This window comes from Electrophorus electricus, chromosome 15 (assembly GCF_013358815.1).
Source record: "Electrophorus electricus isolate fEleEle1 chromosome 15, fEleEle1.pri, whole genome shotgun sequence".
NCBI classification, from domain to species: Eukaryota; Metazoa; Chordata; class Actinopteri; order Gymnotiformes; family Gymnotidae; genus Electrophorus; species Electrophorus electricus.
Window position 1 is genome coordinate 2,113,354 of NC_049549.1, and position 19,680 is coordinate 2,133,033.

At 46.1% G+C, this 19,680-nt stretch overlaps 1 protein-coding gene across 5 annotated transcripts; it reads right to left on the reverse strand.

Moving 5' to 3' along the window:
- Nucleotides 1-3,647: 3,647 nt before the first annotated feature.
- Nucleotides 3,648-18,519, reverse strand: bag6 (BCL2 associated athanogene 6). 5 transcript variants are annotated; one of them, XM_026999500.2, is made up of 25 exons: nt 18,230-18,519; nt 17,272-17,390; nt 17,055-17,172; nt 16,573-16,808; nt 16,109-16,180; nt 15,892-16,014; nt 15,586-15,770; nt 14,398-14,527; nt 13,833-14,036; nt 12,396-12,615; nt 12,167-12,232; nt 11,405-11,721; nt 10,808-10,892; nt 10,320-10,690; nt 9,957-10,230; nt 9,416-9,585; nt 9,233-9,286; nt 9,027-9,129; nt 8,464-8,588; nt 8,180-8,314; nt 7,903-7,956; nt 6,658-6,822; nt 6,186-6,293; nt 5,669-5,815; nt 3,648-5,357 (listed from the first exon to the last, which is right to left on the reverse strand). In XM_026999500.2, exons 2-25 carry the CDS (start codon nt 17,353-17,355, stop codon nt 5,262-5,264), a joined length of 3,642 nt encoding a protein of 1,213 aa, XP_026855301.2. In that variant the 5' UTR covers nt 17,356-17,390; nt 18,230-18,519; the 3' UTR covers nt 3,648-5,261. The 5 variants fall into 5 exon arrangements, with proteins under 5 accessions (XP_026855301.2, XP_026855300.2, XP_026855302.2 ...); XM_026999499.2 differs by having other exon boundaries at nt 17,272-17,386; nt 17,936-18,519; XM_026999501.2 differs by having other exon boundaries at nt 10,808-10,859; nt 17,936-18,519.
- Nucleotides 18,520-19,680: the final 1,161 nt, after the last annotated feature.

Below are 19,680 nucleotides of genomic sequence, written 5' to 3' on the forward strand. Positions count from 1 at the left end.
TTGCATTTTATTTTTGGAATGTTTTAATTGGCCTTCGCCAATTAGAAAACTTCTAAATCCAACTGAATGGATGACCTGGGTAGCGAGAGAGGCCCTCTTTGGCAACCGGACATAAAAACCATCAGTGCAGCACCGCTGACTTCAGGTAAGATGACTGACTTCACACATGACAGACTGACTTTCTCGTCCTTACATCATGTAGGGAGAGTATTCATATTACAAGCTGGCCATTGGGTTCAGCTGCAAGATTACGGTAGCAATGGTATTAGATGGGTGAAGTTGGGTTCGTAAAGGCAACAACAAACAATTCCAAAGAATAGGTGCTGTGATGTTTGAGCTAATGCCAACCTGTGCCTTGTTCTTTCTGATGTGCAGACTAAGGCAGATCAGTGTAGATGGCTCCAAAATGCCTGAGAGCACTGTACAGCATTGACAACCATTATATCATAAAAAACATGGATTGCCTCATGTTTGGAAAGTGGTTATCAAATCTTGAGGCCGATACTTTAGGGGAGAAATTTATATTGCATGGAATTTTAATTGTTCAGCATTTACTTACCAATGATATTCCCAAAATGTTTGAAATACTAAATCTTAAATTACATTTTGGCAACTTTTTATTTACAATATTTATATCTACACTGCACAATGTTAGTAAATTGAGTGCTGAATAAAATGTCAGATAATTCCAGGCTTTTAAAGGGCATTGTGCATAATTTCCTTACCTAAAATGTTCTACAAACCTTTTAGAAACTTCTTTGGCTCAAAGCGTTGCATTCTAAATATCCCCTACTTTGTTGTCATCATGTTATGAAATTGTTGAAAATTTTTTTATTTACATAGTCCAACACTTTTGATGTGTCAAGTTTTGATTAATTACAAGTCGTACAAGTGAACCTTCCCTATTTAGCACTGTTGCATTCAAAGCCTCCGTATGTGTCCTGCCAATAAGGTCAACATGACAGTGGCAGATGTGGAAATATCAGCTAACCTTCTCTCTTGCACTTTTCAATGCATCTCTGAGACTTCAAGCATGAATTAAGTTAAACATTTAACTACATAGACATTACAGACTTATGTTTGCTATATACCTTTACAGTAAAAGATAAGCAACACAAGAATATAGGATGAAACATAATAACCTTCCACTTACATCAGAACAGTGAGAACTAGTCCGTTCCAGGTAATGTGAAGTGGCCGGCAAAGTCAAGACGCAAACATTCAATTAAATTTTGCGCTTATGTCACACAGTATGTGACAGCGGTACGCTGCAGTGCACAGAGAAGCTGTTCTCATCATTGCACGACTCCCTGGATGAACTGGGAGGATTTACCTTTCCTATATGCCAACTGGAGCCCCTCCCAGTCTACCTGTAAACAATGGGTAAGATGCTAAAATGATTATGGGAATATTTAAACGACTAGTGTTCAGGGTGACTTCTTTTTTGGGTACTTTTTAACATAATCCTATTCTAATAATAGGATTATACAAAAGATTTATAGAAAAGAATGTGCCTGAAGGACCCTTATAATGCAACGGGATACAGTAAATACAGTAAAGGATACAGTTGTACAAAAATGCAGGAGATAATTAGTGTTTCTGCTATATAATGTGTGCTCTCACTAATGTCACAATGCCCCGGTCCCCAACACATGGAAATCGTTGAACAGCATTTTAGAATCCGTCCTTCACAAACCCAGAATGGCTTTCAAATTCTAAGTCATTATTCTTGGTATCGTATGGCCTTTCAAGTAATATTTTATTGCTTTTACATAACATTGTTTGCACAACACAATGCCCTGGGACCTGTCTTATGACACAAGCTTCAACTAGATGACTAAACTAGCTAGATGATTTTTTTTTACTGGGAACATTGACACATTATGCTGCGTGTTTAAGATGTTCTGTAGTACTTTAAGCTATGAATTGGACCAGCCCTTGGACAAATCAGATTGGAAATATTCATATTGGTGTTTAAGTTGGTCAAATTAATTGTAATTACTAATTCTACATATACTCTTTTTACTGTGTGTGTGTGTGGTCTAGTTATTATATATGCCCGTGCCAAAGGAAGTTAGATTTTATGCAAATGATGTGGAGAGCAGATTTGAATCTCTATCAAAGGTTTGGTACAGGTTGGAGAGAAACAAGTTGTACTCTGCTAAGAATGATAAGGTGTCATCTGCACTAGACGAGTGTTCAAAGATCGATTGCGTTTAAAGGTTGTTTTACTTCGGATTAATCAACTGTGATGAAACACAAAATTCATTCACCATGTACATTTGACAAAACAGTTTAACAGCTCTTCAGGCATGTTTCGCTGGCTATCGTTCAAGATAACATTGTCCACATACTTCTAGTAGACTGCATGCCATCAGTTTGGATTTGAAATGAAACCATGAGAAGAAAGTTAAACTGCAGAATGTAAGACTTAATTTTGATTAATTAGATTTGTGTCCATGTTGAGCAAAGTATCTGAGTAGGTCTGATAGGTTTGACAGAAACAATGATTTAAAAAAATGTAATTCATTGAAGGATTTGTATTATGATTTGTATCATTTAGATGTTTGGATGTTTAGAGGGTATGAAATGAAGCCAAATCATACAGTTTCTTCATTAAAAGGAGAAGGAAAGATACAGAGCCCACCAAGGAAAGTCCAAGCACCGAAGAAGTCCGATCTTGGTTCAGCTACATCATGAACGTTTGAATTATAGATACCTAGACCTGCATAGTGCAATTATTTGCAAGTGAAGCTGTATTTGATTTGTATTTCTGTAATTTGTGGTCTTAAATGTGTTGGGTGTATCAAGGGGGGAAGGAGAGGTTGAGTAAGTATGCACTTCTCTGGCACATGACAATCTGAAGGACTGTATTTTTAGTCATACTTTAAGGAAAAAAAAATACAGTATTCATAAATACTTTATTTATGCTGTATCAAAAAAGGGTGTGTGTCTGATCTTGAAATGAAATATGGTAAATCTTCACTACAATAAAATCAGTACCAAAGCACATGAATTAATGAACTACGGAGGCAGCGGAGCTGGACTGAACGCCCAGTAATAAAAGAACCTCCCTGTATATACATTTGAAAATGGCGCCTCCCTCCTAAGCTCCTCCAGTGAAGGATGTGACATCAGCGTAGTCTAGTCGGGACGAAAACACCACCCCAGAACTAACTCGCATTCATGGCTACGCCCCTTCCGTCCTACTGCCAACATATAAACCCACCAGCCAAGACCCCACCACTGCAGCTCTGGGTCTCACGTTGGCTTCCCCAGTCAGAGTGTTCTGGATGCAGCCTGGCTTAAAGAACCAAGGTCAGCATCAGCCAGCAGAACGAGGGCGTGCTTTTGCACACTGAAGATGTGCTCACGGGTATTCCTTTTTTGGTATGAAGGTGTGCGAGTGGAAAATGTGTAAAGTTATAAATAACTCAAAAACCATGCATGTATGGAGTTAACTAAGCCCACAAACATGCACTTGCAGAATGAGGACATGCATTTGTGGACCAAATGCTACTGGAACACGTACACACGCCATCATATATAAATAAAAGTTTTTAGTACAGTTGTTATGGAAATGTCCACGTTGTACTCTACTCATGGACCTGTTTCAGTGCAGTGAGAAAAAAATTTGCTTAGCAAGCTAAATGCTTATTAATTTTATTTGAAAGAAAATACAGTACAGCGTTCAATTAAACAAAAAGTCTTATTACAGATGGAAATGTTTTCATACATAAAGTATATTTTCAGAAGACCTGCTTTCCCACTATAAACCTTCAGAGCAAAAGACGAGGAAAAAAGGAATAAAATAATCTAATTTATAAGCTCGGTATTGTAAATACATCCTAACACTGCACTAAAACATGTGGTTGGTCATTTTGCATGTCAGTCAAATGCGTTCATGGAGACTACAGCTCACATCTTACAGGACTGCTGCTAATGTCTTGGTGCCAGATACTGCAGAGGTCCTGTGGAGGCCATATCTCAACGGGTCAGAGCTGTTTTGGTGGCCTAAGAAAGACTGACGCCATATTAGACAGGTGGTTTAAGGTTGCTTTAACGTGGTTTATTGTTTAAGACTGAACAGTGTATATACCCATGTTAACTGCCATTGCTTGACCCATGGAAATTAACAATAACTTCTACCACTTTGGAAATGTTCAGGTTGTCCAACAATATTGTCAATATGAACAGTTATCCATGATAGTTAGCTAGGTACTCCATACTGAAGCATTTCCTGGTATGTTGTGGACTTTGCATTGCTAACATTTCCCACTCCTTTATGTTAGGTAGCATTAACTTCATTAATCTTACTATTAATGGATTTAGTTGAACAAGTCAGTATCACAAATGAAAAAGGTACAGAAACACACAGTAGCTCTAACTTGAGTAGTGTTGATTTGTTTTACCTCACACAATGTCTTGCCACCCTTCTGTGGGAAAGTATCTGTAGGTTCTGGGTAGCTAGCTAGCTTCAGTCTGAAACCAGTACTTGGTGTGTTTGGACTCCATGTGAACCAGAACTGCCTACTTCTACAGCCAATGTTCGCTTTATTGACAGGAAAAATGACCAACTACAGACTGCATATTATCATGCTGTAGAGCTGCAGCTCCTGCGAGCAGATCCGCAAGAGCCCGCCCTCATTCCACAAATGCACATTCCACAGGCATGTCTTCATGCCCCACGAGGATGTACGTCAAAGGCAGAATGACCCAACACACACACAGACACACACACACAGACACACACAGCCTGCTCAATAGTTTCCAGGCCAGCTGTGACCACATCGTATTGCCTCATGCATTGGAAAGCCAACACGGGTGATTCTGGACTTATAAACAAACATTCGACGAACAAGGGCAATTTGAACTTTTGTTTGTTGCAAAGCTATTTAATGATGAGATTTTTCATTGTCATCATGTCTGAGGATTTTTAAAGCAGGCAAGCTAGAGAGTAATAAAAGGTTTTCAAATAAAAATACTTCAGTTTACACAGATTCCAAGTACACTTTTCTTTCTTTTAAACACATCCAAGGGTTTGAGGGTCGCATGTGTGAGGTTTCTTTTATTGCCATGGTGAACTGTGTATCTGTGGTAGGAGCGCTGGAACAGTCCACAGTGCAGTTATGTGCAATCATTTATTAATAGAGAAGTAGCAAATTCTCTGGACAGCGTAAAATCATTGATATTTAAATTCAAACAGACTGGACGCACACGCAGTATAGTGAGTGATGCTGAGGTTAGCACACATACGCAGGTTACGAGTCTGGTGGAAAGACTCGGTGTGTGTTGGGGAACCTTCTGGAGCTGAAGTCGGGGTCGTCTTTCACTCGCCTCTTAATGTCATTAGTCATCTGAAAAGAAAACGTAGTTCTGACATTCAAGCACATTAAATTGCTTCCAGTGTTCCCATGACAGTAAAGAAGTAGGTGACTTATTCAAATAAAAGTAAATATGAATCTATATTTGAATTTCATTTGAATTGTGTTAAAACTACAAACTATGTAAATATGGTTACTGCAAACTGTTAACCAACATCATTAAAAAGTTACTTTCACTTTATTAAGTTTGCTTATGTAAAAATATTCTTTAGACATTATGAAAAACTATATTACAAGCTGTTTTTCTGCCTAGCTCCAGTGCAAGTTGTCTGTGGACACGGCACCTGTTGTGAATATGCCTCCTGAAGTTCTGCACTCTCCAGGTCAGCCTGCAGGGCACTGGCAGACGTGACGGGCATGACCCCTGCTGATCGGGCAGCTTGGCTCACTGCCTCAGAGAGAGCAAGTCTAGGGCCGTCACTCTGTACCATCTGTCACACACACACAGTCAGTTTTATAATACTAATAAAACATTTTTTTAAAAAACCCACTGTCTCACTGTCAGAAAACGCACAACCGTAAACATAGCCTTTCCCCCCCCCCTTTTTCTTTTTAGAAAAACATCAGTGACCTGCCACTGAATGCAAGACAAACTGACTTTTGAACAAATAAACAAACATGGTTCCCACGCACCCCTACATGCAGTCATGTGTGTGACCAGAAAACAGAGGTCACTCCTGTTACCTTCACCCCCACATGTAGTTGTGTGTGTGTGTGTGTGTGTGTGTGTGTGTGTGTGTGTGTGTGTGTGTATTTCTTGGACACTACGTGTGATCAGCACACAGAGGTCACCTCCGTTACCTTCCTGCGCTTGGCAGGCATCCCCTGTAAATAGGCGTCAGAGAGGGGAGGCTGAGCCTTCATCTTCCTCTGGGTGAGCAGGTCCTGTCTGATGATGGGCACCCACTCCTGCAAGACCGACACCGCCCACAATCACCACACGCCAGCTCAGAAATGCTCTTACATAATTAAGATCAGAACAACACTGACACCAGTAAAAATACCGCCAGACTGCAGCTACATGTTTACTGCGAGATGCTCCATCATATGACATACTGGTGAAACTTGGCCACGAGATGGCTAAAGCCTGGCCAGAATTCAGTTGACCAAAGTGTGTGTGTGTTCCATGATAACAGTATCACAGGCCAACACAGCAATATCCTGGCCAGATCCTGTGCGTCCATATTTAAAGTTCCTAGCATGTGTACAGCATGTCGTGGTCTAGGCAGAACCAGGTTGTAGTGTGAGGTGGAACCAGAACTGGAGGCCTTACAGGTGGAACGGCTGCGGTCCAGACCTCTCCGTCTCCGCCGGGCTCCTCTCCACCCACCGCTCCACCCGTCTCCCCCGCCGAAGCTCTTGTGGCCTCCGCCTGCTGGGACGTGACCATGGCCTCCTCCGCCGTGGTGGCCGGAGTGGGAGAGAGAGTCTCGTCTATCTGAAGACACAAAGCACAGCCAGGTTACACTTCACAGATTTACAGAGACTGTGACTCAGTCGTAAGTCTTAAAAAATACATTAAAAATTAGTAGGAAATGAATGAGTGAAGGCATATTTAAACAAAGATCTTGAGAATCATCCTTAATCAGTTACATAGTTAAGACAAGCTTATTTATACAGCATTTATATACACAGTGGCAGTTCAAAGTGCTTTAAATAAAGTTAAATGATGATAAAGGATAAATAAAATATTAGTGTAATACGCACAGATAAAAGACAGACCTACATATGAGTAATGGACTCTGATCTTTGCCCTCATACTAAGGCCTTCTACCATGTACATGTATATATTCAAGGACGTGTGTGAAGTATACGAGCTGGATACCCAACCAGTCCAGACCAGAGGTGGAGAAGAACAGGGCTGAGATCCTGTGGGACCTCCAGACCCAGACAGACATACAAGTAGTGAGGAACCAACCAGACATCGTGATAGTGGACAAGATACAGAAAACAGCAAAGGTGATAAACGTGACCATCTGAAGTGATGCAAACATTCAAAAGGAAGGAATATGAGAAGCTGAAGAAACACCAGGGACTGAAAGAAGGAGGAGAGAGAACGTGGAGGGTTTACACCAAGGTCGGCCCAGTGGGGATACTGAGGGCACCTGGGGCCGTGACCCCTAAGATGGAGGAGAAGCTCCAACAGATCACAGGAATGACATCAGTCTCAGTACAGAAGAGTGTAATCGGAGGAACAGCAAAAATACTGCACCGTATATCTCTCTCTAAGTAAGACAGACAGACAGACAGACAGACAGACAGACAGACAGACAGACAGACAGACAGACAGACAGACAGACAGACAGACAGACAGACAGACAGACAGACAGACAGACAGACAGACAGACAGACAGACAGACAGACAGACAGACAGACAGACAGACAGACAGACAGACAGACAGACAGACAGACAGACAGACAGACAGACAGACAGACAGACAGACAGACAGACAGACAGACAGACAGACAGACAGACAGACAGACAGACAGACAGACAGACAGACAGACAGACACTCACCTCTACAGGTTGGATCTGTGGCCCCTGGGTAGGGTCCTCTCCTGTGTCTTCACTCTGACAGGACATGACCACCACATTCACATGTAAGGATTAATAAGGCTTCTAACAGGGGAAAAAGGTCACTTAAAAAGCACCAGCTGAACCACACAAAAAAAATGTCAACTTCAAGATTTCTTTAGTCAGGTAGCGCACTGGCTCTTCGGCCTTTGCTCACACGGAGGGGTCTTCTACGGATCAGGGGTTTCGACCCCAAGGTGATGGCGAGAGCAGCTCTCACCCGAGTGTGGACGACGTAGTGGAGAACTTGCTCCTCCGTGACTGGGATGTGCTCCAGAATGACCTGCAGTCTCATCGACATCATGCCAGTCAACCAGTTCACCACACTGGGGTTGACCTCCGCCGACATGGTCCTCTGGAGTAGGAGGAGTACAGTCAGAGTGGGGTGGGCAGATTGAGAGTGTTTGAGAGTGGGCAACAGAGGGGGTGTGTTTGAGTGAGAAAACGTGCGAGTGTGCGAGACAGTAAGAGACGGCGTGAGAGTCAACGCGGTGCGGTACTGACTATGCGGTTGTTGATGACAGCAGTGAGAATGTTCTGGTCTCCTCTCAGGCAGTACAGATTTAGGGCCAAACACTCAAACAGAGCGCGGTTACACAGCTGCAGAAGACGAGGCCCAAACGTGTGGTCTACCAAACACACACACACACACAAACACAAAACATTGAACATACTGCATTATACCTCCCAGCAAAGACGCACCATCGTTAGTGACATTGCCCACTGTGCACTACACATCCCAGCAGTTCAGTCAGCAGGTATCCTCATCCCCCGGCACTGCGGTTCCCTCCTCTCGGGGGATTAAATGCCAACCTTCTTGGTATTCCCTCAGCAGTCCAGACAGAGGCATCCCCCCGGGGTGATAAAGCTGCTTTATGACAGGTGCTCGTGTAGCAGTCTAGAGAGGACCTTACCACGCACTGCTGGATTCTGACCTGGTTTTATGGGGTTTTTTAAAAAGGTTTTTATGGGGTTTGTTTTGTTTTTTTATGGAATTGGAGTCTGTGACCTATAAAACCACGTTTTGTGTTGACGCGAGTTGCAGCGGTCGGTCCTGTAGAGCTTACCTGAGCAGTGCAGGATATGTGTGGCGATGGCCGCGAGCTGCTGTCTGAGAAAGGACCGGTTCGTCTGGGTGATGTCAACCCCATCCCGGACCGTGACCGTGGCCTGAGAGGGGGTAGCAGAGGCGCAACGGTCAGACATCGAAACAGAATACTGCGATCAAATATTCCACACGTGCAGGCGATGAGAAACGGAACGATCCACTCACAAAGCTCTCAGTGATGTACTCCTCGAGTTCTCCGATCAGTTCCTCGGTGGCTGCCTTCAATTTGGGGGAAGAAGAGAAGAGAAAAGCACAGAGAGTGAGGAGAAGGACGAACGCCCCCCCCCCCCCCCCCCCCCCCCCCCAAGTTCATCAGGACACGGTGCTGAAGACGTGCGCGTGCCGTACTGCAATGTTGGCCTCGGACGGCTCCCGTCCCTGCAGGTAGTGACCCACGAAGAACTGCTCCAGCAGGGGGCGTATGCGGCTCAGCGGCTGAGCCTGGCCGTGGAGCAGGAGAACCATGTCTACCATGGAGAACTCCTGACACACCAGAGTCAACAGGTCCCCAAAGAAACCTGGACACACAATTTAGTCAGTCACTTACGGGACATCGCACGAAAACACAGAAAGCAGGCAAAGGCAAAAGTCAATACAGATCGCATATATAGGAAATCTGCTATAATAGATATCATTATAGAATATATCGTTTTGATACAGCTGATTAGCACATTAATCAATTTCTCATCCTACAAGTGAAGTCTAAAATTGTATTTGGAAACCTCATAGTGAATAAATAATCCATGTGTCACACCAGCAAACACACTGAACTTGTCATCTGTCGTTATGACACCGGAGACAAACACAAGCTTCCAAATCACAACCGCAGGCAGGGTGTGTGGCGATACACACGTCACCAGAGAACATCGGCCGTCAGCGTGTGACCCACCCATGTCCTCCCCGCTGCTGGGCGTGAAAATGTTGCTGGTCTGGGAGAGCCTCTGTATGAACTGGGCGATGCTCTCTGTGCTATCCTGCGGCGCACCCAGCGAGCCCATCATGGTGGAGAGGACTCCCTGCACAATGCCCGTGAAGAGCTCCGTGTTCAGAACCTGTTCGGCAGCGGTGGCTCCGCCATCCGGCCTCTGCTCCGCGGCCGGAGGCGCGGGGTTAGGGGCCGGGGGCTGGTCAGGGCTGGGTTCGGCGTGCGTTTGTTGGGACACCTGACGAGAGCATTGTACGCGTTACCGACTGGTCCGTAGCCGAGAGTCCAGAAAAACCCAACATGAAGGACGGCGAGATGCTTGCTGACCTGTATGAAGTCGTTGACTCCCTGAATAAAGGCGGGGATCCCGGGCATGGTCACAGTGATGGAGGGGGCAGCTCCTTGGGTCTGGCCAGCAGCACCCACACCTGCCCCCAGGAAAGAGCCCAGCAGCTGGTCTAAGCTGCCCCCAAGAGGAAACCCTTGAGGAGGAGTAGGCGTGGCACCGGGCTCCGGGGCGGAGCTTGCGGAGGTTGTGGTGGCGTCGGTGGCGCCGGCAGACTGGGTGGGGCCGGAGGCACTGGTGGCAGTGGTGGAGGTTGGGAGGGTCGAGGACGAAGCCGATGACGATGAAGAGGAGGACGATGAAGTGGAGAAGGTAAACGTGTGAGAGGAAGAGGCGGTAGTGGCTTGAGTTGCTGGGGGGAACAAAGTTTACAAAGTTTAGTGCGACTGCAAAAGGTTTAACTCAATTCTATTCTTCACAATGACAGACAAACAAAACCAAAGGACACGTGTAAGCTTTGTAAACATACTCATCTGGCCAGAAACGCCTGTTAAGAGCTGTCCCACCAGTCCACTAATCATCTGATTGAGAACAGCAGGATTCACAGGTGGGGCCTTATACACACACACACACACACACACACACACACACACACACACACTTGCATGTACTCCCAACAGGCATACGTGGAGCTGGCCTCCACAGTTCAAATACTCAGGATATCCATTACATAGGTTTCAATGTCTTTACTGACGTTATTGTTAATACAAGGGAAATGGAAAACATTGAACGTTGAATAAATTAAAGCTGTAGGTTAAAAAGCATCATAAAATCACATAGCCTCAACAGATATACCATACAGACCCTAGAGTATTTCTAAGAATGGTACTCATTAGAACACTGTTGCCTCATACTGGGTGTGTGTGTGTGTAATTTATATATGTTTTTTTTTTTTCCCACAATAAATGAACAAGCGCTAAAATTCTGGTTAATTATGAAATTGTTAATAGCACTGTTTCTAAGGCTGCTTTGATTGTGTGCATGTAGAGTATGCAAGTGTGGTAGCGCCAGCCATGCACCACAGCACAAGCTGGGCTGGGAGCAGTGCAGATGTTCTAACCCTCACCTGGCCTGGCTGCTGGCCCACTGTCGGCGGCACCGTGGCTCTCATGTTAACGCCGCTGCCCCTAGTGGCGAAGGGGGGAGTTGCCATCCGATGGGTAAAGGGAGGGAGGGTAAACACCACGCGGGCCTGGTGAGGGGGCATAGGAGGGGCAGCAGGGCCTGTACCAGCGGGGCCTGGACCAGGGTTGGGGGCTTGGACCCCCTGCTGGCCGGCAGAGGCGGCGGCCGCCATACCTATGGCTTGCTGGGTAATTTGGTTGACGATGGCCTGCATGAACTCTGGAGGTAGGCCAGGTATCTGAACATTAGGGACGGTGCCTAGGTCAGGGAAACACAGTGCAAGTCATCAGAGAGCCCAACGTTCACGACATGACAGTCAACCATCCAGTTCATGAGAAAACAAGTACATGTTGGGAACAGCTGTAGGTGTACTAGTGGTGTGAATGTTAAGTATCAACATGGGAGTATATCAGTATTATAAGTACAGTCTGTGACTTTAGACAAAGTTTTTACTTCACTTGTCTTAAGTTTGTAGTTTCAAAATGCACCCTTTAGTGACATAAAAAGCACATAAACTAAGAGTAAGACACAGAAATATATTTTAAACTGTTTAGAAACACCCTTATTAAATGCTTAGTCTTAAAATGAGATGTGATGCTCAAAGCCAACGAGGCATGTTAATCTGAGCCTTTAAGAAAGCGTGGGCACCGAGGGCCTTGTATGAAGACTACATGCACCTCTGAAGAACCTGCTAAGTTCTCACCGGGCTGTCCGGTTCCGGTACCACCACCACCCTGCTGCCCGCTGGCCTGGGAGCCGTTTCCAGCATCTGCAACGTGAGATGTGCATTTAAAGATTACCGTGTAGTCCAACACACACACACACACACACACACACACACACGTGCACGCATGCTTAAACACGTGCAAGCGCAAACATGCATGCATGCATGCATGCACACACGCACGCGCGCGCATGCACAAAAGACCCACCATCAATGTTAAACTGCATCATCACCAATGGCTCCGTGGTTTGATGGCTTATTCGTATCACCCTGGGCCCTGGCTGGCCGACCTGCTGATTGGCCATACCTGGCTGTGGGGTGGGGGTTTGTCCCTGCCCGGGCTGTTCTGATTGGCCACCAGATTGAGGGTGACTCTCAGCTGCTGGTCTGCCATTAGCTGACATGGTCACCGTGGTTCCCAAATTAACCTAGAAGAATACATAATTAAACAAACAAACACTTACTGCACACAGAGAACAGTAATGAAAAATAATCATGTTTTGTGTAGTGCTTTTCAAAGATGCAAGGATGCTTCATTACAGATTTAGAAACTGGAGTGGGAAATAATTTCAAAGAACTTTCTGGCTTTACCAGGCAAATCTTTTGCTTACAAATAGTCCAACTAAATTATTTATCATTATAAATCAATGGTTATGTTACATTACAACCAGTGGTTGGGTACCATTAAAAAATTACTAAGAAAATTGTCATCAAAACAAAATTACAATTTTAAAAACAAAAATAAATAGTAAAACACCATCCATAACTCATTAAAGAATTATAGGCATTTGTTTCATTCAATTTCCAGCACAGGTTCTTTAATAAAGTCAGAGGAGAGGAGAGCAAACATTTCCTCTGTATCAGAACGGACCTGCAAACCCACTTTTGCTCTGAGCTGCCTTTTTATTTTGGAAGCAGTTTGTGCGCTCCACAAGCCCCGCCCTCTGTCATATGGCACTAACCAATCAGGGAGAGAGCAGATGAGCACCTGTCTCCCCCGTGACCCACGCAGCCATCTAACGGCTGTTCACAGGACAGCTGAGCACACTTGGCGCAGAGCTCATCTGCGTGTCATGTTCAGGAGCTGGCAGGCAGCCTGTAGATCGACGTAAGAGAGTAACTAGGCTGCCTTTCCAACCCAAAGACCTGGTCCAGTCCAGCTGTCCTGGACACCTAGCTACGGTTGGCTGCGGTGTGACTCGACCTTCGCCAGCAGGGGGCGCCCTGGGAGACTGTTGAGTGCATTGTTGTCATGTGATGCAATTGTAAGTGAGCATGGATAGTGGCAGGAGGTGGACAGACAGCACACAATGGATCCATTATGTAGTAATTTGTTATACAATGGAGAAGGAGAAAAAACCCTAAGAACACATTTAATGCGAAACTCGGATCTCCAATAATCAGACCTGCGTGTCAGGATACTAGTGAGACTGTGGAAGCAAGCTTGTTCCGTGTTAGACTGGGAATCAATATTACACATTTTACTCTGTTTTTGAGATACATGACCAATCAAAGAATGCAAAGTCTCAGAAATAATTCTAAATCAAGATTCGCTCAAAAGAACAATTCTTTGTATTTCTCTTCACTGACTCACTGCTCTCAACAGCTGTCATCAGCGTAGCTGAACTTGGAGGCATTAAATTACCTGTATGGGCATGTGATGCACGCCCCCTGGTGTCAGGACAGAGGAGGTGTAGTGAGACATGGGTCGGATCACGTGCAGGTGACGGGGTGGTGCGCTCAACAGGTTACAGCGCAGGTCACTCAGGGCAACCAGAGCGTTGCCCAAGAGACGGAGCACCTCCGCCACTTGGTTCAGAACGCGCTGGTCCTCCTCTCTTTCCTGGGTCTGGAGACACATCGCTTTTCTTGTTTACTTGACACAAACAAGACGAGTACAGACCGGGAATGCTAGCAGGTCAAAGGTCAACCAACACGTCCCCTTAAGCTTGTAGCACATCTCTGCGAGTTGATCAGCTTAAATTACTCTATGCAGCGGAAATACAGAAATGGCACGAAGATGATATTTTAAAACTTCCGTAAGTGGGTATTAACACGTGACCATCGAGGGCCATACAGGGTTTTGAGCCTACCACACTGCAATGTCTAATGACAGAGGAAAAGAAATGAGACACTCAGGAATGACTTGGGTTCGGTTCTGTTCCAGCGTTCCTTCTGCAGGTCTAAAAGCAGGACTGTGGCGTTCTCACGTTGTTGTTGTAATCCGCGGTGGTGGCGCTCTGCAGGATGGCGTGAGCTCTCTGCATGAAGGGCTGCAGCCGGTCCTCCACTCTCCTCAGCTCGGCCAGCGTCGCCAGCATCTCTGCAGGGCTGGGGTGACTGGTGGGGACACAGCAACGCACGACTAACAGAGCCGCCGCACATCCTAAACGGGTGATTTATAGCTAATCAAGTGTGAGCGGTTATGAGGGGCACCAAGGGAGCGGCGACGTCAGTTTGGCTTCTAAACTGTGGTAATGTGGAGAACAGGTGCAAAATGAGAAGACACATGTCTCTGCACCAACTGGGTTCTAAAATCACTGAAAACAACAATATCTTCATTACCTTATTAAAGTGTGCACGTTAGCCACCACAGGAGGGCGCTGTAGTGCCTTAATTCCTTTCAGCTATTTCCAGTGGTGGCATATGTAATAAGGCATATTTTAAATAAATAAACAAGCAAGTGCATAAGTAAAATTACAGCGCCACCACAATGTACACATACAAAATGCATCCTATGAACTCTGTTTTGATCCCACTGCATTTTGCCAGAATTTCTTTCCCTGCGATGATTTGACATCCCATTTGCAGCCCATATGCTGCGTACGGCTTACACGAGCTGTCAGACAGCCCACTCCCAAAGTCTGAACAACATAGCAGGCAACAGGTACAGTGTGGTTTGTGCCTTTGGGTTGTTTGTTCTAAGAGCGTACGCATACGTGCGATCCATCCACTGTAACGCTCGTGCAGAATGCATCAACACGCAGTGCATCGTGCCTTGGAGTTAGTGACATGACACGAAGACTGTGGCTTGTAGAGTCAAGAGCCCATTCTAAACGCATCAGGTCTTAGAGCAACATTAGCTACGGGAAAACTCAAAGGTGCCCAGTGCTAGCCTAAGTAATTCTGCAGTTTTTCACTGCTTGTGGAGCTAGGCATTTGTATCTAGGCCTAAAGTTTCACTTTCACCCTTACAGACAACCTGCTAGAGTGCAAATAATCGCCAGATAATTTTCACACTGATTTGTCTGGATATGCATTCCTCACACTGCCCCTCCCTGCAGCACCATATGGAGCACTGTCTGATTAGCGCAACATGCTGAGAGTTTGGGACAAGCAGTCGATGGAGTACTGGGGCAACTCTTAGCTAGGACCGGTAAGCCAGGACACGGACGTACCTGGGTCCTGAGGGAGGAGGAGGAGGAGGCCCTCCCTCAGTCTGGGTGGAGGACGAGGACGAAGGAGGAGGACTGGGCTGAGGAGGGGAGGTGTCCATGGGCTGAACTGAGGGTGGAGGGGAGGTAGAGGAAGGAGGAGGCAGAGCCGAGTCTTCTGGAGGGGAGGAGGCATCCATAGGCTGGCCCTATAAACAAGAGGGACAGTAGTAAGCATTAGCATGTTAGAATCGAAACATCTTTTCTGCCATTTATAAACAGGTTTACCACACTGGACCAAATTTAATGCTTCTCGCAGCCAGTCAGCACCTCCAGTCTCTGAATGAGGGCACTGGCATCTCTCAGCAGATTCTCGGCCAAGACCAGCCGCAGTCTGGGCTCACTCTGCAGGGACTGGTCTAAATCCAGGTGTGTGTTCACAGAGCCGCTGGCCTGCAAATGGGAGACAGCAGCCACGTCACAGATAACAGTGTCAACGGACACGTTCCAGGGGTAATGGTCTGGAGCCGTCAAAACACACTCCTACCCCAGGAGCAGCACCTGCCCGGGCAGTCCGAACTCCTTCTCCCAGGCCTGTCATCATCTGCTGGATGGACATCTGCGCAATCGCAGATTTGAGGATCATTAAAATTGCTGATAGAAAAGTGATACGATTTCAACTACTGAAACTGCTAGGAAGTCTACAAGCAGCGGGGATCTGTTCTGTTTGTATGCCAATACTGATTTCTAGGAGGGTTGGGAAGGTGTGTGAAAACACACCCTTCTCAAATATTTAAAGTTGCTGCATAGCAAACTATGAATAGGCCTAAATATTTGCTTGTACAAATACAGTAAAGATGTCTGAATGTGACTAGCAAAGGGCAAATGTCATATGAGGGGAAACGACAACATTACATAACATCATGTCAAAGTACATCATTGTCTTACTCAAACACAAAGATTTGCATGAACACATCAGTCCACTTTCATAGGAAAAATCTCTGTCCATGCCTGAATTTGCTGGGGGTCCATGATGTTCACGGGGAGATTGAGGGTGCCAAGCATAACATAGCTGTTGGCGTTGCGGTCATGTGCGGCTGCGTGGGGCATCCCCTGAGAGCTGGCCGAGCTGGACCCTCCTGCCTGTGCCCCTCCTGAGGTCCCAGCCGCCCCGCCTGGGCCAGACCCTGGCTGGGTAGTCTGAGGCGGTGCACGCTCAACCAAGTGGATGACTTTGCCATTGACGTCTGCCAGCACAGACAACAGCGTTCTACTTACAGAGCATCCGTCAGATCCACAGCGATGCAACAAAACACAGCCCTGCAACTGCTGTTTGTGTGCTTTGTGTACTATTTAATACACTTTTAAAAATTATAGACACACATATAAAACCCATTAGTTCCCAATGACAACTTTTAGGCCACCGCTATAGCGCGGAGGAACCGTTTAAGGAGTACAACCAGTTGTAAGAACTCGTTAGGACACAAACTCACTGTATTCGGTCAGCGTTTTCTCATCTTGGAGCACTCGACCCTGATAGATCAGCCTCTGTTTCTCAACCGGTATTCCAACTGACGGGGATATGTGTTCTTTGAACTCCTTTACTGTCATCTAGTGAACGAAACAAAACGGTGTCATCACAGAAAAGAAAAAAATATTCCGAGTAGGCATCACGAAATAACTAAAAACCAGGGGACAGAAGTGACTCACCTGAGCGCTCACTGTGTACGTACGGCTCTGGGAGTCGAGAGTTTTAACAGTTACTTCTATGGGGTTATTCTCTTGCTCCTCCATAGTGCAGTCAGGGAGTACAGTTGGTAACTAGCTAGCTGGATGAACAGCACAGAATAATTACAGGTGAATTATAAACAGGTCATTAGGCTTCTGAACAAAGGAAACGGCACTCCTGAACCGCTAGGTTAGCTAGGTTAGACTGGCTGTCCCGGGGGACTTGCTCCCAGTCCGTGAAGGGTGAAACTTAGCTAGTGACACAGCGGCTCGCTAGCTAGCAGCCCATTAGCTGCAGGCTAACGGGCTACACGTTGCTAGCTAACTACATAACGCTACAGAACCATGTTCGCCAATCGTTGACTTAGCAGAGCTAGCTTAGCTAGCGAACACGGCTAGCTCTCGCTAACGTGCTAATCCACAAGAGCTACTGGTTCGCTAGCGTTATGTAAATATCAGAATATAGCGATATACTGATATACGTCGTTACGCGCCGCAGTTAACAGCAACCTTTACTCGCCAACATGGCTCGTTAAGCATCGCTAATAGAGCTCGCTTGTCTATATCTGCTTAGCGTATAAACACAAACGTCCAGGCTAAGCTACGTTAGCTTTAGTAGCTATATAAGCAGCACGCTTGTTCCTACCTCAGAAATCTGCTCCTCTGTAATCGCCGTCCAGATAACACTGCTCTTATTGAACTAAGTGACGGCAACTATGGTCATTTAATGACATTTGCTCGCATCCAGTTAAGTACAATTAAGATGTGTAGTTAGCTATCCAGCTAGCTAGCAAACGAAACTGCCTGCCATGCAGCCGGTCTGTCTCGTCTCAGGATGTTTCTCTATAAAGACACTCCTATTTCACTCCTGTTTCCTGGAAGCTAAACTTAACTTCAAAGTCAGGAGTCAATTGAAATTGGAGTATTTTTAGTAAGTCACCTATGGGCTAGAGAACTGCGAAACGCGAAAATTCCCACCGCCCCTGCAACGTCTCAGACTTTACTCCTCTAATCACCACAGACACAGCTGGGTTCCAGTAACCAGACCGTCAAAGCTTCCAGTGCATGAAAGCGGAGCCCTGCGCGCCTCCAACCTCGTCTTTGCTCAAAACCAGTTTGCAGTTTTGTCGTCCTTTCCAAACTCAAGCACTCATAAAACTCACGGCATGCAGTCACTTCCCCAGCTTTCTTTTTCTCTCTTTCTTTCTCTCCCCCTCTCCTACGTCTCTCTCTCTCTCTCTCTCTCTCTCTCTCTCTCTCTCTCTCTCTCTCTCCTACACATCCCTTTCTCTCACTCCCCCTACACATCTCTCTCTCTCTCTCTCTCTCTCTCTCTCTCTCTCTCTCTCTCTCTCTCTCTCCTACACATCCCTTTCTCTCACTCCCCCTACACATCTCTCTCTCTCTCTCTCTCTCTCTCTCTCTCTCTCTCTCTCTCTCTCTCTCTCTCTCCTACACATCCCTTTCTCTCACTCCCCCTACACATCTCCCTCTCTCTCTCTCTCTCCCTCCCTCTCTCTCTCTCTCTCTCCCCTCTCCTATCTCTCTCTCTCTCTCTCTCTCTCTCTCTCTCTCTCTCTCTCTCTCTCTCACATCCCTTTCTCTCACTCCCCTACACATCTCTCTCTCTCTCCTACACATCCCTTTCTCTCTCTCTCTCTCCCCGCTCCTACATCTCTCTCTCTCTCTCTCTCTCTCTCTCTCTCTCTCACATCCCTTTCTCTCACTCCCCTACACATCTCTCTCTCTCTCTCCTACACATCCCTTTCTCTCACTCCCCCTACATCTCTCTCTCTCTCTCTCTCTCTCTCCCCCACACACATCCCTTTCTCTCTCTCTTTCCCCACACATCCCCTTCTCTCTCTCTTTCTCTATCTCCCCTACAAATCCCTCTCTCTCTCTCTCTCTCTCTCTCTCTCTCTCTCTCTCTCTCTCTCTCTCTCTCTCTCTCTCTGTCTCTCTCTCCCCCCTACACACCCCCATCTCTATCTCACACCGTGACCTTCCACACAGTGTACAGTCTCAGAGAGCTGGCTTGGGGATGAAACCCTCAGTCCATTGTGAGGAGTTTGCATGTCCTGATGTCTGTGGCTTCTGTCTCCTCCTTAGGCCATCTTATTATGCCAGCGGGGTATCTTATGACCGGCAGGGCGTAGGTTTTTATAACCCAGATCTGGTTCTTCCCGCTCAGCTGATCTCTCAGGACGTGTCTCACTCTTTCTAGGTGTTTGTCTGTAGCTGCTTTCCTTGTGGCCTCTTCATGATTCCCATGTGCCTGTGGGATTCCGTTGTACTTGTAGCTTCCGTTAACATCTGGTGTGTTACTTTCCGGTAGTATGATCCCCTCCATTCTAGCTACTGTCCCTCTCCTTTTAACCATACGACCACACT

What these genes read in the sequence shown, in the direction of transcription:
- bag6 (XM_026999500.2), bottom strand. Translation starts at nt 17,355, where the DNA reads ATGGAGGAGCAAGAGAATAACCCCATAGAAGTAACTGTTAAAACTCTC. An exon ending in CAGCAGCGGGGAGGACATGG is followed by an intron (nt 9,586 to 9,956) that starts GTGGGTCACACG and finishes TTGTGTGTCCAG; the next exon opens with GTTTCTTTGGGGACCTGTTG. An exon ending in ACATATCCTGCACTGCTCAG is followed by an intron (nt 8,589 to 9,026) that starts GTAAGCTCTACA and finishes TGTGTTTGGTAG; the next exon opens with ACCACACGTTTGGGCCTCGT.